This window comes from Protopterus annectens, chromosome 7.part0 (genome assembly GCF_019279795.1).
Source record: "Protopterus annectens isolate FY-2018-M chromosome 7.part0, PAN1.0, whole genome shotgun sequence".
Taxonomy (NCBI): Eukaryota; Metazoa; Chordata; order Ceratodontiformes; family Protopteridae; genus Protopterus; species Protopterus annectens.
The window spans coordinates 1,520,977,681-1,521,000,765 of record NC_056739.1 but is presented as its reverse complement, the minus strand read 5'-3'; the positions used below and the strand labels follow the sequence as shown (position 1 = coordinate 1,521,000,765).

The 23,085-nt window shown below is 39.1% G+C and overlaps 1 protein-coding gene across 2 annotated transcripts in view; it reads right to left on the bottom strand.

The window, feature by feature from the left end:
• Positions 1–5,573: 5,573 nt before the first annotated feature.
• The window catches only part of PPARG (peroxisome proliferator activated receptor gamma), a 688,549-nt gene continuing 671,037 nt past the window's right edge, over positions 5,574–23,085 (bottom strand). For both annotated transcript variants that reach the window (XM_044078056.1, XM_044078059.1), the window contains one exon: positions 5,574–5,980. In XM_044078056.1, coding sequence (XP_043933991.1) covers positions 5,733–5,980 — 248 coding nt within the window. In that variant the 3' untranslated portion in view covers positions 5,574–5,732. The remainder of the gene's footprint in view (positions 5,981–23,085) is intronic.

The window sequence follows — 23,085 nt, the reverse complement described above, 5'->3', positions numbered from 1 at the left end:
ATGTAGGAGACCATGTACAGGTAGGTACAGGGCTTTATGGCAGTTTGTGCAGGACATGTTGTTTAGGCCATGTGTGTTTTTTTATGAATAATCTCTGTGGATTCTCCAGTTTTTGCATATGCCTGTTCAGGTACATACCAAAGGGGGTACTGTACTTAATGACTGGTCTGATAAGGGCTGTGTACAGTGGAATGATGACATCCTTGGATCTAGATACCATACCCTTGTTAATAAGTTGTGCAATATAAATATTATTTCATGTGTCTTACTACAGCAGACACATGATGGTAAAAGGCCAGGTTACTGTCTACACGTAAAGGTAAACTATCCATAATATGGATTCAAACCCTGCACTACTTGTATTGTTATTCATACCATACTTCATTAACATATTACCTAGTATTTAAAGTTTATCAATGGCTCAAAGAGTCGGCAGACCATTGCATGCCTAGCCAATAACCAGACAATAATCAAAGGAGAGAATGACACTCTGCACCTTGTGTCTGTGAGGTAAACACCTTAACCATTATGGCAACCCCCAACCAGACAGGAAACAAACCCACAACCCCATGGCTTAAAAGGCCAATGCCTTATCTATTAAGCTTCATATGAAGATGACACTAAAATTCTTCCACACTTAGTAGAACTCTTGCGTGGAAGTAAGCTAACGGTAGCGAAGTCAAATGGGGAGCATTATGTCTATAACAGATTTTGATATGCTAACAAAGAGGTCACATAGTGGTTGATTTTGTTTTTGCACAGTTAAAAACATAAATCTAGAACTTCTCTTGTAGGATAACCACAATGAAATAGAATGGGCACAAAGTGGCAGTGTAAACAGAGCAAAAAGTTTACTGTTGATAGTGGCATATAAGAAATAAATGTAGCTTTTACAGTTTCTGCTACATTGTCAGTCCACTGGAGAATATTTTTTCAATCATACAGCTTGAATGGTGCAGGTATGGAGCTTTTTCCAGAAACTTAAGTGTAATCCAGAAGTTGCTCCCTCTACAAGCACCTTGCAGGATGGAAACTGGATTTTGTGCACTGGACGGCATACAACACAAATCAGCTAGAACATATCCATGTATGGTTCTCAGAAATTTGATTACAATTTGACAAGCTAATTTTATCATACCCTAGGGATAACTGCCCCCATCTCAAGACCAAATATATTACTAAAGGAACAAAGAGCTTAAGCAACAGAATCAGCATGCAGACTGGCTACTATTAGCCATGTACTACAATAGCTGGGAGAAGGCTTTCTGTAAAGGAAGACATGCTTTAGAGTAGAGCTCCTTCAAATGAGAATTTATTAAATGTGGTTATAGTTACAGCTTTCTTAGGGAAATGTTAATAAAGGCAGAAGTAAATAAGACTGAGAAATGTGGACTAGTACTATGCACTGCAAACTTCTATTAATTATGTTTTAAGAAATTGTGACAAATGGCTATATTATGGTCTGATGGGCAGATACAAGTGGAAGTCTGCAAGATGACAGTAAAAGTCTGGAGGCACAACAATGGAAGCTGTCTATGCTAACTTGGGGTATACAGTGGCTGCAATCTGGATGGAGTAAAGTGAAATACAGGGTTGATAATAAAAATAAACACCTACAGAAAAAAAAAACTGTAACAAAGTTAAAAAGCATGCAGCTGTTAAATAAAGTGCAAAAAAATGTCTAGCACTGTCTGGTTTTAGTCCATGAATGTAATGGTTATTCCCATAGCTTCTTTCAAAAAAATAACTTCTAAGACATTTTTTAAAACTCTATAATGCACATTATACCTTTCTATAGAGTCTAGGAAGTACTGTGGGACTGTGTTTGCTGTGTATAACTTTTCACCCAAGCTTCAAAACCTTCAAACTATCTACTGAGATTACTTCAGACTTTTTCAAAGATGTGCCCCAAGAAACAGACATTCTTAAAAAAAGAAAAACTGTTCTTCAACCTGGTAATGCAAAATGTCTTTAAAATAAATGCTACTGCAACATTCATCCCTCCCTTCAAGGCTCATATACTACATTATTACTGGATGGCATACCTACAATGAATTTGTGGCCAGTGTATTCACCAAATCACATATTGTATTCATGATGCTGGTCTTGTCCAATTTCCAAATACTTTAGGTCAAGCTAAGTCATGCAAATGGGATGCAATGAGGCTGCACACCATTATGCACACGATGAAGCAAACCACAAATACCAAGCATAGAGGAAAAACACAGGACTTTAATGTTGTCTAGGGTTTTCATCTGGAATCGATAGAGAGACTTCTAAAAACAATAAATATGCAATCACATCAGACATCAAAATATAGTTTACACTATATCATGTGACATAAAAATAACCAATCACATAAAGCTATTTCTCTAAAAGCCATTAAACCTGTTCTGAACTTTAATGCACATTTAATGGATGTGGAATCAATAATTCCAATTGATACTGTAGCATTAAATCTTAGTTGCTAAATTAAGTTAGTTTTCCTAATATTCTCTCAAAATATCAACCTACATTGGGATTAATTTCTGCTTCATCTATCACAGAAAAAAATATTGAAACTATCATATTTCAAAGTTTATCTAGATAAGGCATTCTCTACTGTCTACCATTTTACCACATAAATACTGTTTGTAGTTGAGATGACTTAGTTTTCTTGTGTTTGTTACCTACATAAAATGCTTTGCATTTGTTACACTTAGCTAATTACACCATGCTTTTGGAGCAACAAATACATTGTTTTTTTTCCCACCCCTATTATTTTGCCACAGCCCGGGACCGTTAAATAGGGACCTTCATTGATATACCTACATTGTTGGCAAAAGCCACGCTTACAGGCTCATTGTCTTATTGAGCTATCCAAACTCTAAATCTATTTTGCCAACAAACATTTTACATTAATACGCCTCTAATTTAAAAACTTGGAATTACTACCCTCTGTTTCAACTAACACTGGATGGACTGAATTTTAAAATTTTCCTGTTTACCTAATAATTGTGTTATCCATATTGCTGACCATCTATCTGCATTTTGAAGCCCTTTGGAACCATGAAAATCCATTAGTTCTACTTTTTTGTACTTGGGTCAGACATTATTTTATTCTGTGTGTAAATTGGAGATAAACATGCTAAATAATGTTAAAGTCCAGCGTTTTTCCTTACTGTTTGTGCATGTGTCTTTTTCCAAGATATTCCAACTAATGCACTGTTTGAGTGCAGGTTGTTCTTCAGTGGTCCAAATGATGAAACATGACATCAGCATGGAAGGAACATCGTAGAAAAGATTCCATATGCAACTGGGACTGAAAAGAGTACAACTGTAATGAGCATGCATAATGAAAGAGAACCTATGATGATGGCTCCTCTGCATAGAAGTTTTGGCACCGACTACACCCCAGATGATCTTGGTTTGACTAATACCCTGGGAATTGGGGAATTTAGCTTAGGAGAAATGGTAAATGGAAGTCAATAAAGGCTCACCCATCTTAGGATGAGGGTGTTTCTTTCATTCTACCACAAAACGGCTATCTGAGGAGAAAAGCCCAAGCACAGGGCCTCTGGTACAAGATCAGCTATGGAAGGCTTGCACTCCAGTAGGCCACTTTGTGTACACAGCTGTATGCCATAATTTCAGCAAAGTGTGATGATATGTCCTGCTGTATGCTTCCTAGCCAACAGGGGTGAGTTAGAAACATTCAATCGATCTCTTAGCCCACTGGATGATAGTCATTGCCTCCAACTGTTGCCTCTTTCTGTTATCTCTGACACTAGCCAGGAATGGAGAGAAATAAATGTGCTGAAGATGGGCTATGGCTTGATGGGTGCAGGGGAACTGGGACAGCCAAAAAAAAATAAAAACATTGCCAGCACATCATTTCTATATACATTTATGAGCAGACAAGCTTTCAAGAGTAATTACAGTGGTTCAAAATATTCAGCTAGATTGTACTAGAAATTCTAACTGGTAAAGCTGGGAGTATACAGTTAGTTTTCCTTGATAAAACATGACGTGATGTGCTTCAGACAGCAATCATCTACTTTACCTGAACTCCCTACTTAGGAAAAAAAAAAAAAAAGAAAAATTCACTGCAGAGGATGGATACAGTAAACAAATTATCTGGAAGATTCAGACTAGCTAAAACATTCTGCTAATGCTGCTGGGAATGGATTAGTTGCATCAATTTTTGGCATCCAGATTTATTTACCTGTAAATGGTTACGGATCAGAGGACAAAGTTATCTGGTCCACTGTGTAGTCTAGCTACTGCAGGGCCTGAACAGGCTGCAGAAAGATTAAAAATAAAATAGAAACAGGGACCTAATATTCATGCCCTAACAATAACGGATTACTTTAAGCAAATACAATAAAACTGATTTAAAAAAAAGTATCCTAATTCCTTAGAGGTACTCTTCTATATTCTGGTGCCAATAAACTTATTTAGGGAGCTTACATCGACGACACCATACAGACAAGCGTACTTTATATAGGAATTACAAACTTTCTCATTTATGGTTAAGCAGTTTTTGATAGTTTCCATTCAAGATAAAATGTTTATAGCTGTCAGAAGGCTAGGAATTACTTTTGCATTTGCTATGAAACAAACTAGAATGCAGGGTACATCAATCAGTCTCAACACTTTCTGCACAAAAAATCTAAGTACATACCTCTCAACTTCTTAGCACAAAAAAAATCTGGACAAAGGCCTCAAAATAGGGACAAATTTTAAATATTGCTCTTATAAAGTTAGAAAGTTGATATAATATGTTTTGCACTGACATGTATTCTCTGAAGGATATAAAGTCTGAAACTCAATTGTCTGTCATCATTTGGTGACTTCAATCCTCAGTGACTTTCCAGAAACTACAAACTGTATGTGGAACTGACCACAAAATATGAGACATAAATCTGGACATTCTGTGAAAATCTGTACAGTTGAGAGGTATGACTGTACTGCAAATATCTGGAACCTCAGGAATGTTCTGTTGCTTTAATGGGCTAGTATACATTTTCTTTTACATATTAAGAGTTGATGATTTACTTGAATTGTTTTAGAGCAATTCATAAATCTGTTGAGTCAAAACAGTCCTAGTTTACTATGTTTTCTCACTAAGAACATGTTCATTAACATCTTCACAGCTGTAAGAAATTCAAAGCTCGACTAAAAAAACAAGCAGTGCAATGACAGCTGTATTACTATGCTGAAAATACAATGCGCGGTAGTGGATGGTCCAAGCATTCTGAAAAACACAGCTCGACTTGCACTGCACCCAAGAACTGCCACATGCTGATCACTCGATTACTTGTGCAATAATAAATTACAAGGGATTAAATCTAGTATGTAAAATGGTACATCAAAAGTGCATGTCTTTTTTTTTTTTTTAATTGAGCTGTGGAACCTTTGTACAACTTGCATGTGTTGTAGGCAAACTGCAAAAAGTAGTTCTGAGAACATTTTTTTCAAGCAATATGGCAAACAAGGTGGTTGAAAAACAAGACAGTGGCTTTCTGCATCTGTCAGTATTACCAGCACCGGATTATAAAGGCATTTAATTGCACTAAATGCTTGGCATGCATTTCTCCAAATGGCTTATTTTAAGTTCACGCTTTTCTTGTAGAAATGCTATTTTCACAGTGATTTCCTAGGCAATATTTCCCTTTAACAATAAAACAGTGCAACCTTATACAAAGTACATTGTTGTCAGTGGATAAGAGTTGGTTGTTCTTTTTGTGCTGTCAGTACAAGTCTTTATAGATTTCCTGCAGGAGTGGATGGAGATTCACATCTGCTTCTGTTTTTTTGATTACTTGGAACAACTGCACATGCTCTGTTACAACCTGTCTCAGGTCTGTCATTTTCTGGAGAACTTTTGCAAACAGCTGTGAAGATTCTGGATGGTTGAGTTTTAGCTGTAGTTCCAGTGCTTGTAGCACATTGTCCTGCAAGTCTTCCACAGGTTTTACATACAGCAAACCAGGGCGATCTACAAGCAGAAACAGTACACATATATTTTAACAAACATTTCATGATTAGTACAAGCAGGACATTTCAAGGTTTTGCAGTGCTTTTATGAGGCAATAACTAATGTCTGATTTCTGGTATATTCATTATTCCAGATTATACAGATGAAGTTTAGCTACAGCTTCCTTTGTTTTTAGCATGCTGTTGTGTTACTCATTTGCTGCATCTGCTCTAACAGGCACAAAAATAAGTGTTTTAATAAACTACTACTAGACTCTATAAGATATTTTCCAAAGTTCTTAAACCAGTGTTTGATATTAATGACTTACAGCTCCCTTGAACACAATGCATAATATCCGAATTAAATGCATACTTATATTTGAGCAACAAAACACAAATATATATACAGGCACCATTCTTTACAAAAAAAAAATCCACTTTGCTTTAGTAATGCTTTTTCATCTTGAATAAATCAACACATCTTACACATTATAGTGCTGACAGACTTTTTTATATATATTTTTTCATGTATGGGTATTTTATAAGGAATAGATTTTTGCATTTCCTGATATAATTATATTTTATTTAGTGTGCCTAATCTGGGTCCATGACCATGTTTTGCATTACCAATGTACAGACACGGACAGCACTTAACTATTCCAGAACAGCCTTCTTGTCCTCACTATTAGAATGTATGCCATTGGTCGTAAAGTATTCCCTGAAATCTTCCTTGATATGTTTTGCATTGCTTTCCTTGGTCTTGCGTCCTCACATAACCTCTGGTTTTACCCAAGTTCCCTACCAGTCATTCGTTTCCCTACCACTTACCTGTTTTCCCTTGCAAATGAGAGCTTTATCTTCCATTTATTCAAGTTTGTCTTTCATCTTGTCGAGAAGAACTTCCTGGTATTTAACTATATGAAACTAGCACATGACAGTACTCATAGTCAGGGTGCCTGTGCAAGCTTTCTTGCCAAACCTATCTAGGGTCCTACCATCTTTCTCAGTTTGCAAGGGGTTTTTAGAGACACTATCTTTGGCTCCCTTGGAACTCTAAGACAACACCTCAGGATCCACCACAGGGTTCTTATCTTCTCTAACGTTCCATACAACGTTGGTAGATGTCGCCCATGCAGCAGAGGGAGTCTGCAGAGCCAAGGATCTCAAGATTCCTTCTCAGACAGATCCTTCCAGTGCTCCTGAAAGGTTGCCTGACTCTCCTTCACTGGGAGCAGTCAGGGGCACTTATTCCTTGCACCAAAAAGTCTGGATAGTCATCACAAAAGACATTTGGCTGCAAAGGACCATATCCAGAGGTTATTTCATTCCCTTTTTACAAATTCCCATACAAAAGAGGAAAAGGCTCCCTGATGTTCCACCCAATCTGAAGGAGCTAGCAGCTCAAGTGATCCAAAAGCTGCTAGATAAAAAAGAGTCATCCAAGAGGTCCCTCCAGACCAAACAGGATCTGGAATTTACTCAAAGTTCTTTTTAGTGCCAGAAAAGACAGGGGACCTGAGACTTGTACTGGATCTCAGTTATCTGAAATGATTTGTAAAGAATTCTGAATTCCAGATGGTCATGGTTCAGTCCATTCTACCTTTCCTACAGAAGGATGATTAGATATGCTGAATCGATCTGCAAGATGCATGCTATCACATCAAAATGGCCATGTGCTCTCAAAGGTATCTACGCCCCCACCAGGGAGCCAGTCATTATCAGTTCAGAGCTCTGCCCTTTAGTCTCACCACAGCCTCCTGGGTGTTCACCAAATGCATGGCAGCAATAGCAGTTCACCTCAGACTGCTCGGACTCAGAGTGTTTCCATACTTAGACAACTGGCTCCTCACCGCACCAACGAGGCATCTGCTTCTAAAGGCCACATATTTTCTACTTCAATTAACCCTTTCATTGGGAATCACTATCAATTCAGAAAAATCGAAACTTCAACCAGTCCAAGTCTTGGAGTTTATAGCGGCTCATTTAGATACAGTCGATTCTCTAGCCTTTCTGTCCCAAAACAGAATTCTCACATTGTAGATGGATGTCAGACAAGATACTTTCTCTTCCTTCTCCCCCAGCAAAACTAGTACTCAAGACTCTTGGGTTGATGGCTGCTACAGTTACTCTAATTCTCACTACTCACCTCCAAATGAGAATTCTTAAATGGACCCTAGCAGTTCAATGTCCCTTTTATCAGCACCCTTTAAGACATCCAATAAAAGTGTCTCAGGCTTGCAGAAAGTCTATACTTTGGTGAAGTCATTCCGAAGAGATAGCTCAAGGGCATCCATTTACCTTTCCTACCCTGAATGCCACACTGACTATGAACACCTCCCAGTTGAGGTGGGGGGGGGGAATTACTTGATATGGAATGCTCAAGGCACGTGGTCCCCACAAGAGACCAATTTGGATATCAGTGTCCTACAGAAGAGAGCTGTGGTTCTAGCACTGTAGGCCTTTCAGAGCATTCTCCCTCTAGGGACTATAGCAATACAGATGGACAACATGTTAGTAGTCTAGTACATTAACAAGTAGGGGGACCAGATCCTACCCCCTTTGTTGAGAAGCAATTAGTGTGTGTCAATGGGTGATCTTTTCCAACCACTTTCTTGTAGTGATGCACATACTAGAGAAATCCAACATTATAGAGGACAAACTCAGTAGGACAATTCTCATGCCTCACAACTGGCCTCTTAACCAATCAGTGGCAAACACAATCTTCCACAAATGAGGTTATAACCTTGCTGCAATCTTTTTGCATCTCCCCTCAACAACAAATGGAGCAGTTTCTTTGCCCTTATTTCATTTCAGGGGCAGTCTCTCAGAGATGCTCTAGTCCATGTTTGACCTTCCGGTCTCATTTACACTTTTTTTCCTCTGCCTCCTATCCCCAAGCTTCTTCAGAAAGCACTTTGGTTGAAGAGCACAGTAATTCTCATTGCTCCTTTCTGGCCTCATCAAGTGTAAGTTCCCTTTCCTTTGGTCTCACCTAACATGTCCTCCTTGGATGCTAGATCCCAGTCTAGACCTCCTATCTCACCTGTCAGGGCAGAGTAGCCTAAACATTACAGGTTTCTCTCTAGTTCGGAAAATCCTAGTCTCATCTCATAAACCTTCAACTAGGAAGTCTTACAAAAGTAAATTGAAAAGGTTTTCTTTTTGGGCTCATCAAAGAAAGTTAGATCCCTTCATTGCCCCACTTCCAGCTATCCTAGATTTTCTTTCCTTGATTTTTTAAGGAGGTGCAAGTTTTTCCACTATTAAAGTTCAGTTAGCAGCCATCTCCAACTTTCATATCGGAGATAATGCTTCCCCCCTTTAACATCATCTAATTTATGCAAGGCATTTCTTAAAGGTACCTTTCTACTTAGACCTCCCACAAATGACCCTACTCCTCCCTGGGACCTTACTATGGTTTTGCAAACTTTAGTACATTGTTCCTTTGAACCATCAGCTAAAGTAGATTTCAAGTTTCTTTCCTAGAAAAGTGTCTTTCTGGTAGCTATTACTTCTGCAAGAGGAGTATCCGAATTCCAAGCACTATCTTCCAAACCATTGTGTCTGATCTTTCGTAAAGACAGAGTTACTTTACACACAAATCCTTCCTTTTTACCAAAAGTTGCCTCTGAATCCAATATCAATTAAGTGATTGATTTGTTGGTTTTCTTCCCCAAATTTGAAAACAAAGGAGAATACACCCTTCATCTTCTAGACATACACAGACTTCATTTTTACCTTCACACGACCAAGGAGTTTCGGTAGTCTTATCAATTATTTGTCTACTTCACTAATAATAAATTGAGAAAAACAGTTTCTAAAACTACACTGGCTAAATGGATAATAGATTGCATCTCCTATGTGTATCCTGTGAGAGGCATTACTTTACCTTGACAACCAAATGCACATTCAAGCAGGTCAATGTCAACATCAGCTGCCTTTTGGGCTAGAGCTTCCATTGATTATATTTGTGCAGCTGTCACATGGTCGAATTCCATACATTCATTATTCATTACAAATTGGACATCATCTCCAGAAACTGCCTTTGGTTCCATGGTTATTTAGTACATCCTTCCATGAGGGCCACCCAAGGTTACCATAGCTGGGGACTCTGTCCCACATGTTGAGGAATGAATGAAAATGACAATATCAGATAAAGACGTTATGTACTCACCATAATGTTCCATCTGTGTTGTCTATTTTCATTCTTCCTCAACTTCCCCACCCTCCTTCCCCCTGTGTTTGGGGGAGATTTAATGGAATTTTCATAGGAACAATTGTTCCTGTTTGAGCTCCTGATCTTAAAGCTACCACTTTTCTCTCATAGCATTGTTGTTGTTGTATTTATGGTTATAATATATATAATAGCAACAAACTCAATCTGAGATATTGCAGTGGTCAGGAGCATTATGGGTAAGGCAGTAACTTGAGAGTCAGATCCTAGAATCTATAGAAGATGGCCAAGTCAGATCTGAGGGTTGGATCCCAACCCACATGCTGAGGAAGAATGAATATGGACAACACAGATGGAACGGTATGGTGAGTACAGAACTTGTTTTAAAAACTTGTTTTGAACATTTCTCTACTTAAATTTCCTCCCTTCCCTTTCTTTCAAGTTATCGCTGGCATTTGGTGATTTGGTGTCTCCCTTTGTACTATTTCAAATAATATTCTCATTTACCATTGTTGGTAGTCTCTTTCTACCCTTCTTATAAGGGTATCTGGCTATTACCATGGTTGATATTTTGAACTTTCTCTTCTGGTAGTTTTTGTTTAAAATGAAATGTTTATAATTTTTCGTTGCTGTTACTGTTTGCTACTGTTGTTATTGCTGTATTTTTTCTCTGTTGCCTTGTAGGAGAAACCCCACATAGTTTAAGAACTGAACTTCTTGGGGGCATAAAATCCCTAGTTCAGATGCCCACAGGGAGTGCATGTATTGTTTAGAGGCTGATCATCTGAACACCAGCTGTAAGATTTGTGCAACAGTTAATCCCAGGGCCTTAGTGGATCATTGTAATAAACTTGTATTGAGAGGACTTTCACCAGCTACTTCTTCTTTAGGGGCTCAAACTCCCTTTAAACACAGTAAATCAGCTCCTTAGGAGCATAGGAAGCACTCTGCTTTGAAGTCCCCCAGGTCTTCTTCGGAGCCTCCTTCAAAGTCCAGAAAGACTTTGGATTCTAAGCCCAGACCATTGAATCTGAAGCCTTCAGATCTGAAATCATCCTATGCAGTCATTCCAAAAAGTCTTATCTGTCTACCTTTGGATCCTAGAACCTCAGATCCTAAACAGGTTACTATCTATAGGAGCACTACACACTGGAGTATGCTATAAAGACCATTTCTCCTACCTCGCCTTTGAGATTGCTTCAAACACTCAAGCAGCACTCTAGGACTCTTTCCACTTCCTTCTCTAGGTCATCCAGGAGCTTGTCAAAAGTAGATGTGGATAGGATGATGTGAAAGTTTCTTATGGCACAGAATCAGATGGGGGTCTTACCAACTCCATCCACTACTGGATCAGTGAGTATGCTTACAACTTCTGCAGCCATATTTCTCCTTCTTTGATCTGTCTTGTGGTTTCAGAGTCCCAGGATCAGAGATCAAGTTTCCTGTGGTGAATCAGAGGACGGCTTCTTCTTCGATTCTGACTATTTCCTTGACCAGTTCTGCCCCGATGCAGTTGGATCAGAATGGGTCTCAGAGCCACAGTGTCTCTTTCGGATCCTTGGGGATGGGCTCAACTCCAATTTTGTCAGATCCCTCCCTTCCTCTTGGAGCCTTAGCCCTCAACAGTTTGGATCTATTTCTGTCCTTGAGGCAAGAGTCTGGGGGGGGGGGGGGTTCCAGGTCTGTTTTTCTCAGGAGTTTCAGCTCCAAGGAGGCAGGCTGGAGTTTCCCCTGGTCGGTATGCCTTTGAGTAGATAGAATGGGCCTTTTCTCTCCAAAGGGAACCACCCTGTCATACCTCGGCTCCAACAACCTTTCCCCCATCAAGTCCTAGCTCTGATTTGCACAGACCTATTCCACAGGGACACCCAGAATCAATGTGTCCAGCTAGTTCCTATGTAGGAACTTCCCCTCTGAGACTTCATCTGAACATTCCACAGAGGAGTTTCACTGGAAGACAATGTGTAAAAGGAGACACACAGACTCCCATTTGGAGTCTCTCACAACAAAATACTGATTTTGATGAAGGAGAGGGGTCTCCCAGGTCACCACCTGATGACATTTCCTTTGGAGATATCTTAGAGATCTTGAAAGAGAATGTTGGTTGGTCTTCCCAAAACCCCTCACCAGAGGAATTGGTAGTTTTGGAGGCTTTTGGTTTTGGCCTGTATATATCTTTGGTTACCCCCAGCAGATGAACTTATTGATTTAGTTGCCAGTTAGACTTGGAAGGAGATGGGCACCACTGAACCCATTCCAAAGAGACCCGACAAGTTTTTGGCACCCCCTCTGACAGACCACACTGGAGTACAGGGGTACTGGTAGATGCTATATGGTGGTGGTGGCAGCCACCAATAAGTAGCAAGCAGAATATAGCTCTACTGTTCATCCACTTAACAGGGAGCCTAGAGCATTGGAAAGGTTTGGAAAGTTACATTTTTTCTTGGCAACCTTTGCCCTGAGGTCACTAAATTACCTGGCACATTTCACTCAGCTTCAGAAAGATTTGACCAAGGAGCTTTCAAATACTCTCTCAGAGTCCATGTCTGCTGAGGACCTCAAAAGAACATACTCTCAGTTGGCCACTCTTTTCTCCATATCCAATGCTTCAATGAGGTTGATCTTTCACACAGCTGAAGGCATGAGCAGCCAGTTCTGGTTTTGCCTTAAGGAGACATGCCTGGATGCAGCTTTGCAACTTTGCTGAACCTTTTAAGACATCTTTTATTAATGCCCTCTTTGATGGCACTTCTCTGTTTGGGCCATCAGTTAAAGTGACAGTGACCCACAGTGAGAAAGATGGAAAGACTCTCTGGAGTAGGAATCAAGTTTTCTACACCTCAAGGAACCTTTTCTAGGAATCAAAGAGGTGGTAAAAGATGTGGTTCTGCAAGTCTCAAAGTCCTTTCCAAGATCCATGCAGTGACAATTCTTCCAGAAGCAGAGTGAAAAATTTCAATGGCAGATGTCTGCAAAATCAGGGCTTCTGGAATTCTTTCTTGGACAAGCCTTTCCTGTGCTCTTGAAGCACTGCTCAACTGTCTAACTCTGGAGAGAGTCAGGAGTCAATTGTCCTTACACCCAGATGCCTGGGCAAATATAACACAAGATTCTTGTGTGCGAAGCATAACATCTAGAGATTAGTGCATACCACTTTCCCTTCTTCCTCCTACCAAAAGGAGGAAACTTCCCAATGTTCCACCCAGTCAGGGGAAGCCAACAGCACAAGAAATTTTGAAGGTGCTAGACAAGAGAGTCATCGAAAAGATCCCTCCAGACCAGATAGGATTCAGAACTTATTCCCGCTTTTTTCTAGTGCCAAAAAAAACAGGGGTCCTGAGACCTACTTTGGATCTAAGCAATTTAAATTAGTTTGTAAAGAAAGCAGCATTCTGAATGGTGATGATCCAAGTCCACTCTGCCCTTTCTTTGCAAGAGTGATTGATGTGCTCTATAGATTTTTAAGATGCATACTATCAGATCAAAATAGACAGGTGATCCAAAAGACAGCTTTGCATTTGGCTGGGAGCCAGACACTTCCAATTCAGAGACCTGGCCTCTAGATTCACCACAGCCCCCTAAATGTTTACCAAGTGCATGGCAGTGGTGACAGCTCACTTGAGACTCAATGGATTCCAGGTGTTTCCATATCTAGATGATTGGCTCCTTACCGCCCCCTCCAAGCATCTGCTTTTACATGCCAGGGACTATTTGCTCCAGATTTGCAACTCTTTAGGCATAACTATAAACCATGCCAAGTCAGATTTAAACCCAGTGCAGAGCCTGGAGTTCATTGGCACTCATCTAGAACAATGAAACAAATAGTATTCTTATCTGTACAGTAAGGACTCAAGTTCATTTTCGCCTTACTTGTTCAATTTCTCTGGTGAGATCAGTACTGCAAGCATTAGGTTCTATAGCAGCAGTCATTATGTTATTCCCTTTGGCATGCTTTTTATGCAGCTTCTACAATGGACACTAGCTGTACAATGGTCCATTCTCTACCAATAACTACTCTGTCCAGTCAACTCACCCCAATTTGCAGTAGACACATCAGCTGGTGGATGCAATCCAATAATCCTAATCTAGGCAGACCCTTTGTCCTTCCATCCCGTATGGCCAAAGTGATCGCAGTTGCTTCTCATTTGGGGTGGGGCGGCCTTTCTTGGGAAGAACTGTCCATGGCATGTAGTCCCCCCAAGAGATCAGATTTCATAACAACTTCCTGGAGATGAGAGGAGTCCTATTAGTGCTGCAGGCCTTTCAAGATGCTCTTGTCTTTGGAACTGCTGCAATTCAGACTTACAACATGTCTGTAGTCTGGTACATAAACAAACAAGGAGGAACCTAATCTTACTCTCTTTGCAGGGAGGCCAAGAGCGCAAGGGAATGGGTGATCTCCTCAGACTGTTTTCTAGTTGTGATGCACATTCCTGGGAAAGCAAATGTGCTAGTGGACAAGCTCAGCAGATAAATCCTAAAACCCCACAAGTGGTCCCTCAATCAATTTGTGGTGGAGATGATCTTTCAGCGCTGGGGCCAACCTTGGTATGATCTATTTGCTGCTCTTCTCAACAACTGTACCAAGTACTTTACTCTGATCTTCCTGAGAGAGTCACCAAGAGATGCTCTGATTTACACAGCCCTGGGTCTCCTCTATGCTTACTCCCCTCTTCCCCTAATTCCCAGACTCTTAACAAAAAGCAAGCAGGCTGAAGAGCTCAGTGATCCTCGTTGCTCCTTTCTGGCCTTGACAAGTATGATTCCCCTTCTAACCGTCTCAACTATGTTATCCTCCATGGACACTGGAACTCACCCTGGATCTCCTGTTCCACCCATCAGGGATCCAACATCCCAACATTTGAGCCCTAAGACTAAACGCATGGTTTCTCCACTTCCAGGAATAGTTAGACAGCACAAGTTTTCTTCTCTGGTACAAAGTATCATCTTGGCTTCTCAAAAAGAATTTACCAAAAATATTTACAGAAATAAATGGAAAAGATTCTCTCTATGGGTTTTGAATAAAGACACTGACCCATTTTCTGCACTGGTTGCTATGATTATACAATTCTTGACAATGCTGTTTGAGGAAGGAACTAGCCTTTCCACTAAACTTCACCTAGCAGCTATCTCCAATTTTCATATTGGAAACAGGCATATTTCTCTGACTTACTCTAAATTATGTAAAGCTTTCATGAAAGGCATTTTTCTTTTAAGACCTCCAATTAAAGATCCCTCTCTACATCGGGACCTTACAATGATGCTAAAAGGACCAACTCAAAAACCCTTTGAACCTTCAGCTAAAACCGATCTGAATTATTGGTTGTTATCACTTCTGCAAAGAGAATATACAAACTACATGTTCTATCAGGCAAATTTTCATACATAATTTTTCATAAAGACAGGGTTTTAAGTAAAGTGGCTTCAGAGAATAACATTAACCAATCCATTCATTTACCAGTCTTCTTTACAAACTTTACCAATAAAGGAGAACACATCCTACACTTCCTGGATATACACAGACAACATTTTTATCTTGACATAACTAAACAATTCTGAAAATCAGATCAGCTTTTTGTTTCCTTTTCTTCGAAAAAATGGGGTTATCCAGTGTCTAAAGTCACTCTAGCTAAATGAATAACAGATTGCATCTCTCATCTATTCACAAAAAGGCATAACATTACTTAGGCCTCCCAAGGTTCACTCAACCAGATCCATGACAACCTCTTCTGCTTTTTGGTCCAGAACATCTATTGATGACACTTGTGCTGCAGCTACATGGTCCAATGCCCAAACTTATGTTTCTCTTTACAAATTGGTGTTACTTCTAGAAATTGAGCACCCTTTGGTTTAGCAATGCTCTGCAATATCCTTCCATAAGGGCCACCCAAGAGCAACATAGCTGGGGACTCTGCCCCATACGTTGAGGAAGAATGAAAAGAACATAATCAGATTTAAAAATTATGTTCTTACTATAAACTAGGTATCTGTGTTGTCCATTTTAATTCTTCCTCAACTTCCCTCCCATCCATCCCCCATCCAAAGCTTCTGGATCGACCTATTGGATTGTAATGAAACCTGCAGTTCCAGGTTTGGGTCCTGTCTTTTTATTTCATCTCCTATCTCTGTTCATACTATGGGGCTTGGGCAGCAAACTTGATCTGGGGCTTTGGTGATACAAGAGAGCATTATGGCTACAGGGGGGAGCTTGGGAGCTGGATCTGAAGTCTAAAAAAAATGGCCGAGTTGGATCCAAACCCATATGTTGAGAAAGAATGAAAATGGACACCACAGATACCTAATTATGGTAAGAACATAACTTTTAATTTTACCTACCCAAGTTCCCACCACTCACTCATTTGCTCTGCCACTTACCAGTGCCTCCCTTGCAAACTAGTGTGACTGGGTCATTCCAGGGTGAAGACTGTTATCTACTGGTGAATGCAGGAAGTAAGCATCAAGGGATGGTCATACTTTACTTTGGTATGTGTGGAACATTTTTTCTATGTTTTATTGCCAGCCCTAGTTCTCTCATGTCATGCTTATCTATATACCAACATGTCCTGTACTCACTACAGACTGCACATGCTCTCACACACCGTTGCTGCTGAGTATTGTCACAGCATGATGCTTGTCCCAGTCAATCAATCATGATCTCTTAAATGTATAGAGAAAACTGTACATCTTATCTCTAAGGAAGTCAGACAGGCAGTCACCACTCACCGTTTCTTCTTTGCCTGACTATTTAATATCATAGCATGCTATTAAAATGTTGATCGCCAGAATTATTTCCCCTACATCTCATCAAACTCAAACCCAATGTGACGTCAACTCTCAGAGTTCACCTTGTTGATATCAAACTCTCTGACTGCCATTTTCATAAATGGATTTCTGATTTACCTTTTTCAATTTCACTTCACTTCTTGTTTGTACAGCCGTGGAGTTAGTATATAAAATTGTGCAGGGGAAGAGCTTCAGGGTAACCTGTCCCCTGCAAAAAAACACACTTCTATTTTTTTTTTCTTAATATAGTTAAGATCCCAACTAGCTAAACTCAATGAGGTGAGTCCTCATTGGGTGAAACTTGATGATTCATAGGTGAAGTGTGATATGCTCAACAAAAACCTTGGTACCAGCAGGCTGGAGAATGTAGGTTTTCAGAGTACACCTGAGAAGTGCTAGCAGACTATCCAAAGACAAATCCAAATAACAGTTTATGAGCATGGGGTGAGGAGATGGGGGGGGGGGTTGCTAGATGACTGTGTGAATGATAAAATATATTACACAATACAGTATACCTTACAGCTGTAAGTCATAATGTACATACATGGCTTGTATTTTACATCTGAAGCTGAGGATATTATCAATCACAAGTAATGCAGGAATCAAAAAAGAAGAGGAAGAAATACATAATGTCAGATTTAGTTGCAGATAACCTTTACATCAAATTCACATGCTGAGAGGATTGCACCATTTAACGTTTATTACCATCTCTTGCAGTGTTATATAACTCCAACAATCAGAAGTAAACAAGAGCCAGTAAGTAGCCAAATATCATTCTACTTAATGAAAATACAAAACAAAATAGTACATGTAGTAACATTTAAACAAAATTTATTACAATAATAAAATATGTAAGCCCTTTCATACTTTTGTGTTAACACTAATGCACTTACAAGTAATTTATTATTTTAATGCATTTTATGTGTGAATGTTCTGAGCTTGTCCTTTGTTTTTATGCTGCATAAATACTACATAAATACTTTGATGTAAGCAGCTACAGCCATTAGAACCAGTCAGATAAATCATTATATTAAATATGCAGTCATGTATTACAGCTAAAAGGGGAATTTGCTTTTAACAAAACAGTATTACTACAAAATGTTAGTAATATCATTCTTAAACTTCACTGGATTTCTCACAAACATGCATCAACATACTGAAAATAAAAAAAAAAAGAAAAAAAACACAAGGTCAGTCGAGCTACAGACATAACAATCAATATAAAGATAAGGTCAAGAATGACATAGTCTTAACATAATTAGTAAAAATTTAAATACAACAAGAGTTTTTAGATTTTCATAGTTATCAGTACTAGAATGTAAAAACAAAAGTATAAAACGTAAATGTAATGGAACCCATGCAGTAACAGAGCAATGCTGCTAACAAATCCACAGGAATATACTTTTAGATATGTGTACAACCAAGAAAGAAAAATAAATAAATAAATATATATATATATATATATATATATATATATATATAAATCTGTCAAAAATCCCATTCTTTTAGATATGTCTAATTTAGGCTGAGATTCAGAAATGTTACTGCTAGCAGTAAGCCCTTTTTACTATTGCCAGTAACCATTTTCTGATTCAGAGACCGTCCTACTGCAGTGCTCAACCCCAAAGAGGTACAGCCCAATGAGTTGTCTTTGTGGTCTACAGAGAATGCTAATGAGGCATTTTGGATGACTGGCCTATGTTAATTAGCCATGTGGTCTCCCCCAGAAAAGCCAGGTTCCTATCACGTCATAGAACTTTTACAAGTTCGAACCACATATGGGCAAGACCATATGTTCAAATTTGTAAAAGTTTGAGCGTGTGAATGGAAATCGCCATAGGCGGGGGTTTCCATTCACTTCAATATAGTGCGATCTCGGAGTTGGTATATTTAAGTAGCAGGGGGTGTGGGGTGCAGGGGGGCTTGCCCCCCTGCTTACAACAGTTTATTTTGTTGTCTGTTTTTTTTTTTTTTAGGTAGTTGAAGTTATGCAACTTTGAACATAATAGTTCGACCATTAGGTGTTCGAAGTTACATAACTTCGACTATGTGATATAGACCTGAAAAGCCTGTGGTAAGCCACTTATGTGACCAAGCAATTCAGGAAATCTCTCGGCTGCATAAATTACCTATGCCAGCTGAGTTAATGACCTCAGCCAAATGTTTGCATTCATCTATTACTTTAAATGAGTAAGATCACATTAGCGGTAGGTGCCAGGGAATTCAGTGAACACACAGTGGTGTGTGTGTGTGTTGTGTGTTAGGGATTGATAGGGTGTGTGGGTGTGTGTATATACCGGTAAATGCAAAGTGTGTCTGAGTACGACTAGGGGAGTAGAAGTTGCTTGTGCATGTATAAGAGTGTGCGTGTGTAGGGGCAGCTGTCATATCTCTAAACTCCTCTAGTCTAAAGAACAAGTTTTGCAATATTGGTGGGGGGGGGGGGGGGCTGTAGACACCAGGAATAATCCAGTCACTTAAACAGTTAACAGAACAATGCTTTGCAGTACACAAGATGCAGAATATAAATCAGCACAGCAGGGTTTTCTTTAATTTAAAAAGTTTAATGAAAGTTTATTTTCTTTCCTGCACTTTCACTTCGTTCCATCTGTCCACAACAAGTTGAGCATTCTCTTACTTTCAGTTTTCAGGTTGCTGCAGGCACCACTCACCTGATGCACTGTAATCTTCTGTACTAAGATGTATAGACGGGGATGGGGGAGCTCTACACACCAGGGATATTCTGCAACTATTCCCATAAAGTCACTTAAAATTTTAATAGAACAACAATTTTGGAACACCATGGAAATCTGTGTGGGGTTGATTTGGGGGGGCAAAGACACTAGGAATTAAAGTGAGCATAGAATTGGAACCCCGCACCATTGGCATAAAAAGCAGTTCAATAACAGAACTTAAGTATTCCATTCATTCACTGAAAGATTAAAGTAAAATGGGCAAAAAGTTCAAATGCTGTACCCTTTGCACAGACAGCAGCTCATTAACAACTCACAGCTTTAGTCCTCTATGCTAACTAAGAGAGCTTGTAGAGGGAGATATTTTGAGAACTATAAGAGCATGAAATTCTGGGGGCACTATACCTTTAAATGGAGATGCTAAAAACATCAGGACAAAGCCAGGAGAAGGAACACTAGATGACACCAGGGATATTTTCTTAACCATTTAACTTGTTTTGAGTCACTTAAGAAGTTAATAGAGCAACAGGTGTGGTATCATGATGCACATTCTGAACAATAAGAAGACTGAAACTCTAATGTCTGGCATTACTGATTGGCTGTATTCATCCATGATTTATGAGGGATCTAGGAAGTATAGCTTACTGCATGAGATGGAGCCATCGGTGGCTGTTGTGGAGCCCGGTGCATCTCCCTGATCTGGCACCCCTCTCCTAGACTCAAGTAGAGAAGCAAAAACATTTTCTTCTCTAAATCTTCAAATCATTTAATTTTCTATTTGTAGCTATTTCAGAAGAATTGCAGCAAAATGCTTGCTACAAATGTAACAAGGCTTGCTACATTCATTCTGAATACCGCACATGGAGAGCTGAAGCCATATCCCTCTCTGCAAATATGATACAGGCGTACTGAAACTGAACTACACTACTACCGAATGGCATCTACCAATCGTGCCCCCTGACACCTTGCACCTGGGGTGACTTCCTCCTTCACCCACCCTAAGCTACACTTATGGTATGGGAATTGTGTGTGTAAGGTGGAAGGAGTTTGCCACCACAAAATCATTTGAAAATGATCCAATATGTATATTTTTTAAAACACCTTTACAGAATTATCATTTGTGACACAAGCAAACTTATATTTATATAAAAGTAATCAAACCATATTAAGAAGTTCACATTTACAAACATTATACATCACATATATTGTTCTACACCACATAAACAAAGCAACATTACATAAATTGTTCAATTCCTGCCTTCTGTTAAACCATATTCCTCCTCCAAAACATGTTTCTACATGCATTGTTCCCAGAATTTCCATTTGTTTCTATGTAATTTACTCCTGCCTTTTTCTAAAGATGTCAATTCCTGCTCTTTTATCTCTGTTAAAATATTCACTAGTTCAAGTACAATTTGTTTAGACATTGATTTCCATTTTCTAGTAACTGCTTTTTTGGCAGCCACCAGAATTAAACTTAACAAGGCTTTACTATGTCTAGGAAATTCAGATCCTGTATCATAGCTCAAAAAATCATTTCCTTAGTTACACTTGTTTGCTCACTCAGTACTGTGTAGGGAATTTTTAAAGTCTGCCAACTCATTACACTCTCAAAACATGCTCCCAGGTGCCTCTTTCTTCTCCATTACACCTCCAGCATTTGCCATCTACCTGAGGAAAAATTATTTGAAGTCTGCTTAGGGTATAAAAGTACCTATGTAAATACTTAAAGCAAAAATCCTACTCTTGTAGATTTTGCTGCATATTTGGAAACCATACATATGTCTTCCCGCTGCTTCTTTCAGAATTCCTTATCTAATCTCTCTTCTTCTCAATCTTTTTTGACCTCCTCTGATTGATTCCTATACTTAATTCTGTAATATTTTATATGCCCCAGTAATTATCCCTCTTTTAACAGGAGCTTCTGTTGTAGATTCAATTACAACTGAACCAGTGCAAGTCTTTTACTTAGGATTCGCCTATCATTTTCTCTTTTCCTATACTCCGATATCAATCCCTGATAGGGAAGGCAGTCTTCTATCATTTTCTCTTTTCCTATACTCCGATATCAATCCCTGATAGGGAAGGCAGTCTTCTATAATTTTCTCTTTTCCTATACTCCAATATCAATCCCTGATAGGGAAGGCAGTCTTCTAGCCTGCAGTCCAACTGTCAACTCATTACGCTGATCTCTGAATATAATGCCCCTTTCAGTATGTACATGTCCAAACACCTGTCACAAATGACCAGACCACTCTCACTAAAAAAAAATATGGCTTAAATTGTAAAAACTTATGCAGACCATCTCTTTGCCTTGTCACCCTTCTCAATATCAGACAGGCTACTGAGAGACAACCAGTGACGCATATATGTAGAGCTTCAACAAACCCTGTTCTGTTTGACCCATTACACATTTGCAAGTCCAGTGGTATCACAAACACCCACTCAATGGATCTTGACCTCTTTTGCAAAATAAATAGAGCATGTTGGGAGGGATAGGTATGTATCATACAGAATACCATTTCTATGCCACCATCTTTCATTCCAAATAAAGCAAAGTGCCTCTCTTACTTTGTTCAAATGTAATTTGGATGAATGGATGGGTAAATGTAAATTCACCCCCAGTTTTGCACCCCTGACCTCATGGATGGGGGGACATGTAAATACCCAGCATATCCTGATTTGGCTTGTCTTTAGATTATTTGTAATACAAAATATAAGAGCTAAAAATTACCATGGAAATATTAAGCTAAGTTTCTTAAGATCCTCACAGATCAACAGCCTAGTAAGTACCTATGAACCTAAGGAAGTAAAAAGTATGTTTTTGCATTAATATAAACCTTATGAGTGTATGAACAACACACACACACACACACACACACACACACACACACACACACACACACACACACACACACACACATGCATATCTGCAAAAATGCTTACTTTTATATTTTCATTTGGTTAAGCAAAGTCCTCATCCAGTTCATAGGTAAAGCAGCACTATCTGGTTAAGTAACTTGTTCTTCAGTTGCTAGCTGTTACTCTGAGTAGGGTCAAACCCATGAACACAGGAAGAATCTTGTAAGCTGGTCATAGCCTTATCCTTGTGCACCAAACCGCAGATGGTTTTATTCCCTGAAAGCTCACTAAATAGTTTCATCAAATCTCTCACACAAAGTCTAAGCTTCATCTCAGTATTGTAAATCATAGTGCATAATGTGTCAGTATCGCAAGAATATTTTACAGCTACCTTAGAAAATCATGCAGCAACATACCAACACTGTTTAATACTGCTTTTCTACTGACTAGAACAAGTACTATTGAAGAAAAATGCTAATTCAGTGGCCCTACTTAATAACAGATAAGAAAATGTTTTAAATAAAATTAACGTGTTATCAGTAATAGCCATTTATATTGTGGGTTATTCTTATTTCTAGATATAGTTTACATTTTTGGAAAATATGTGCATTTAAA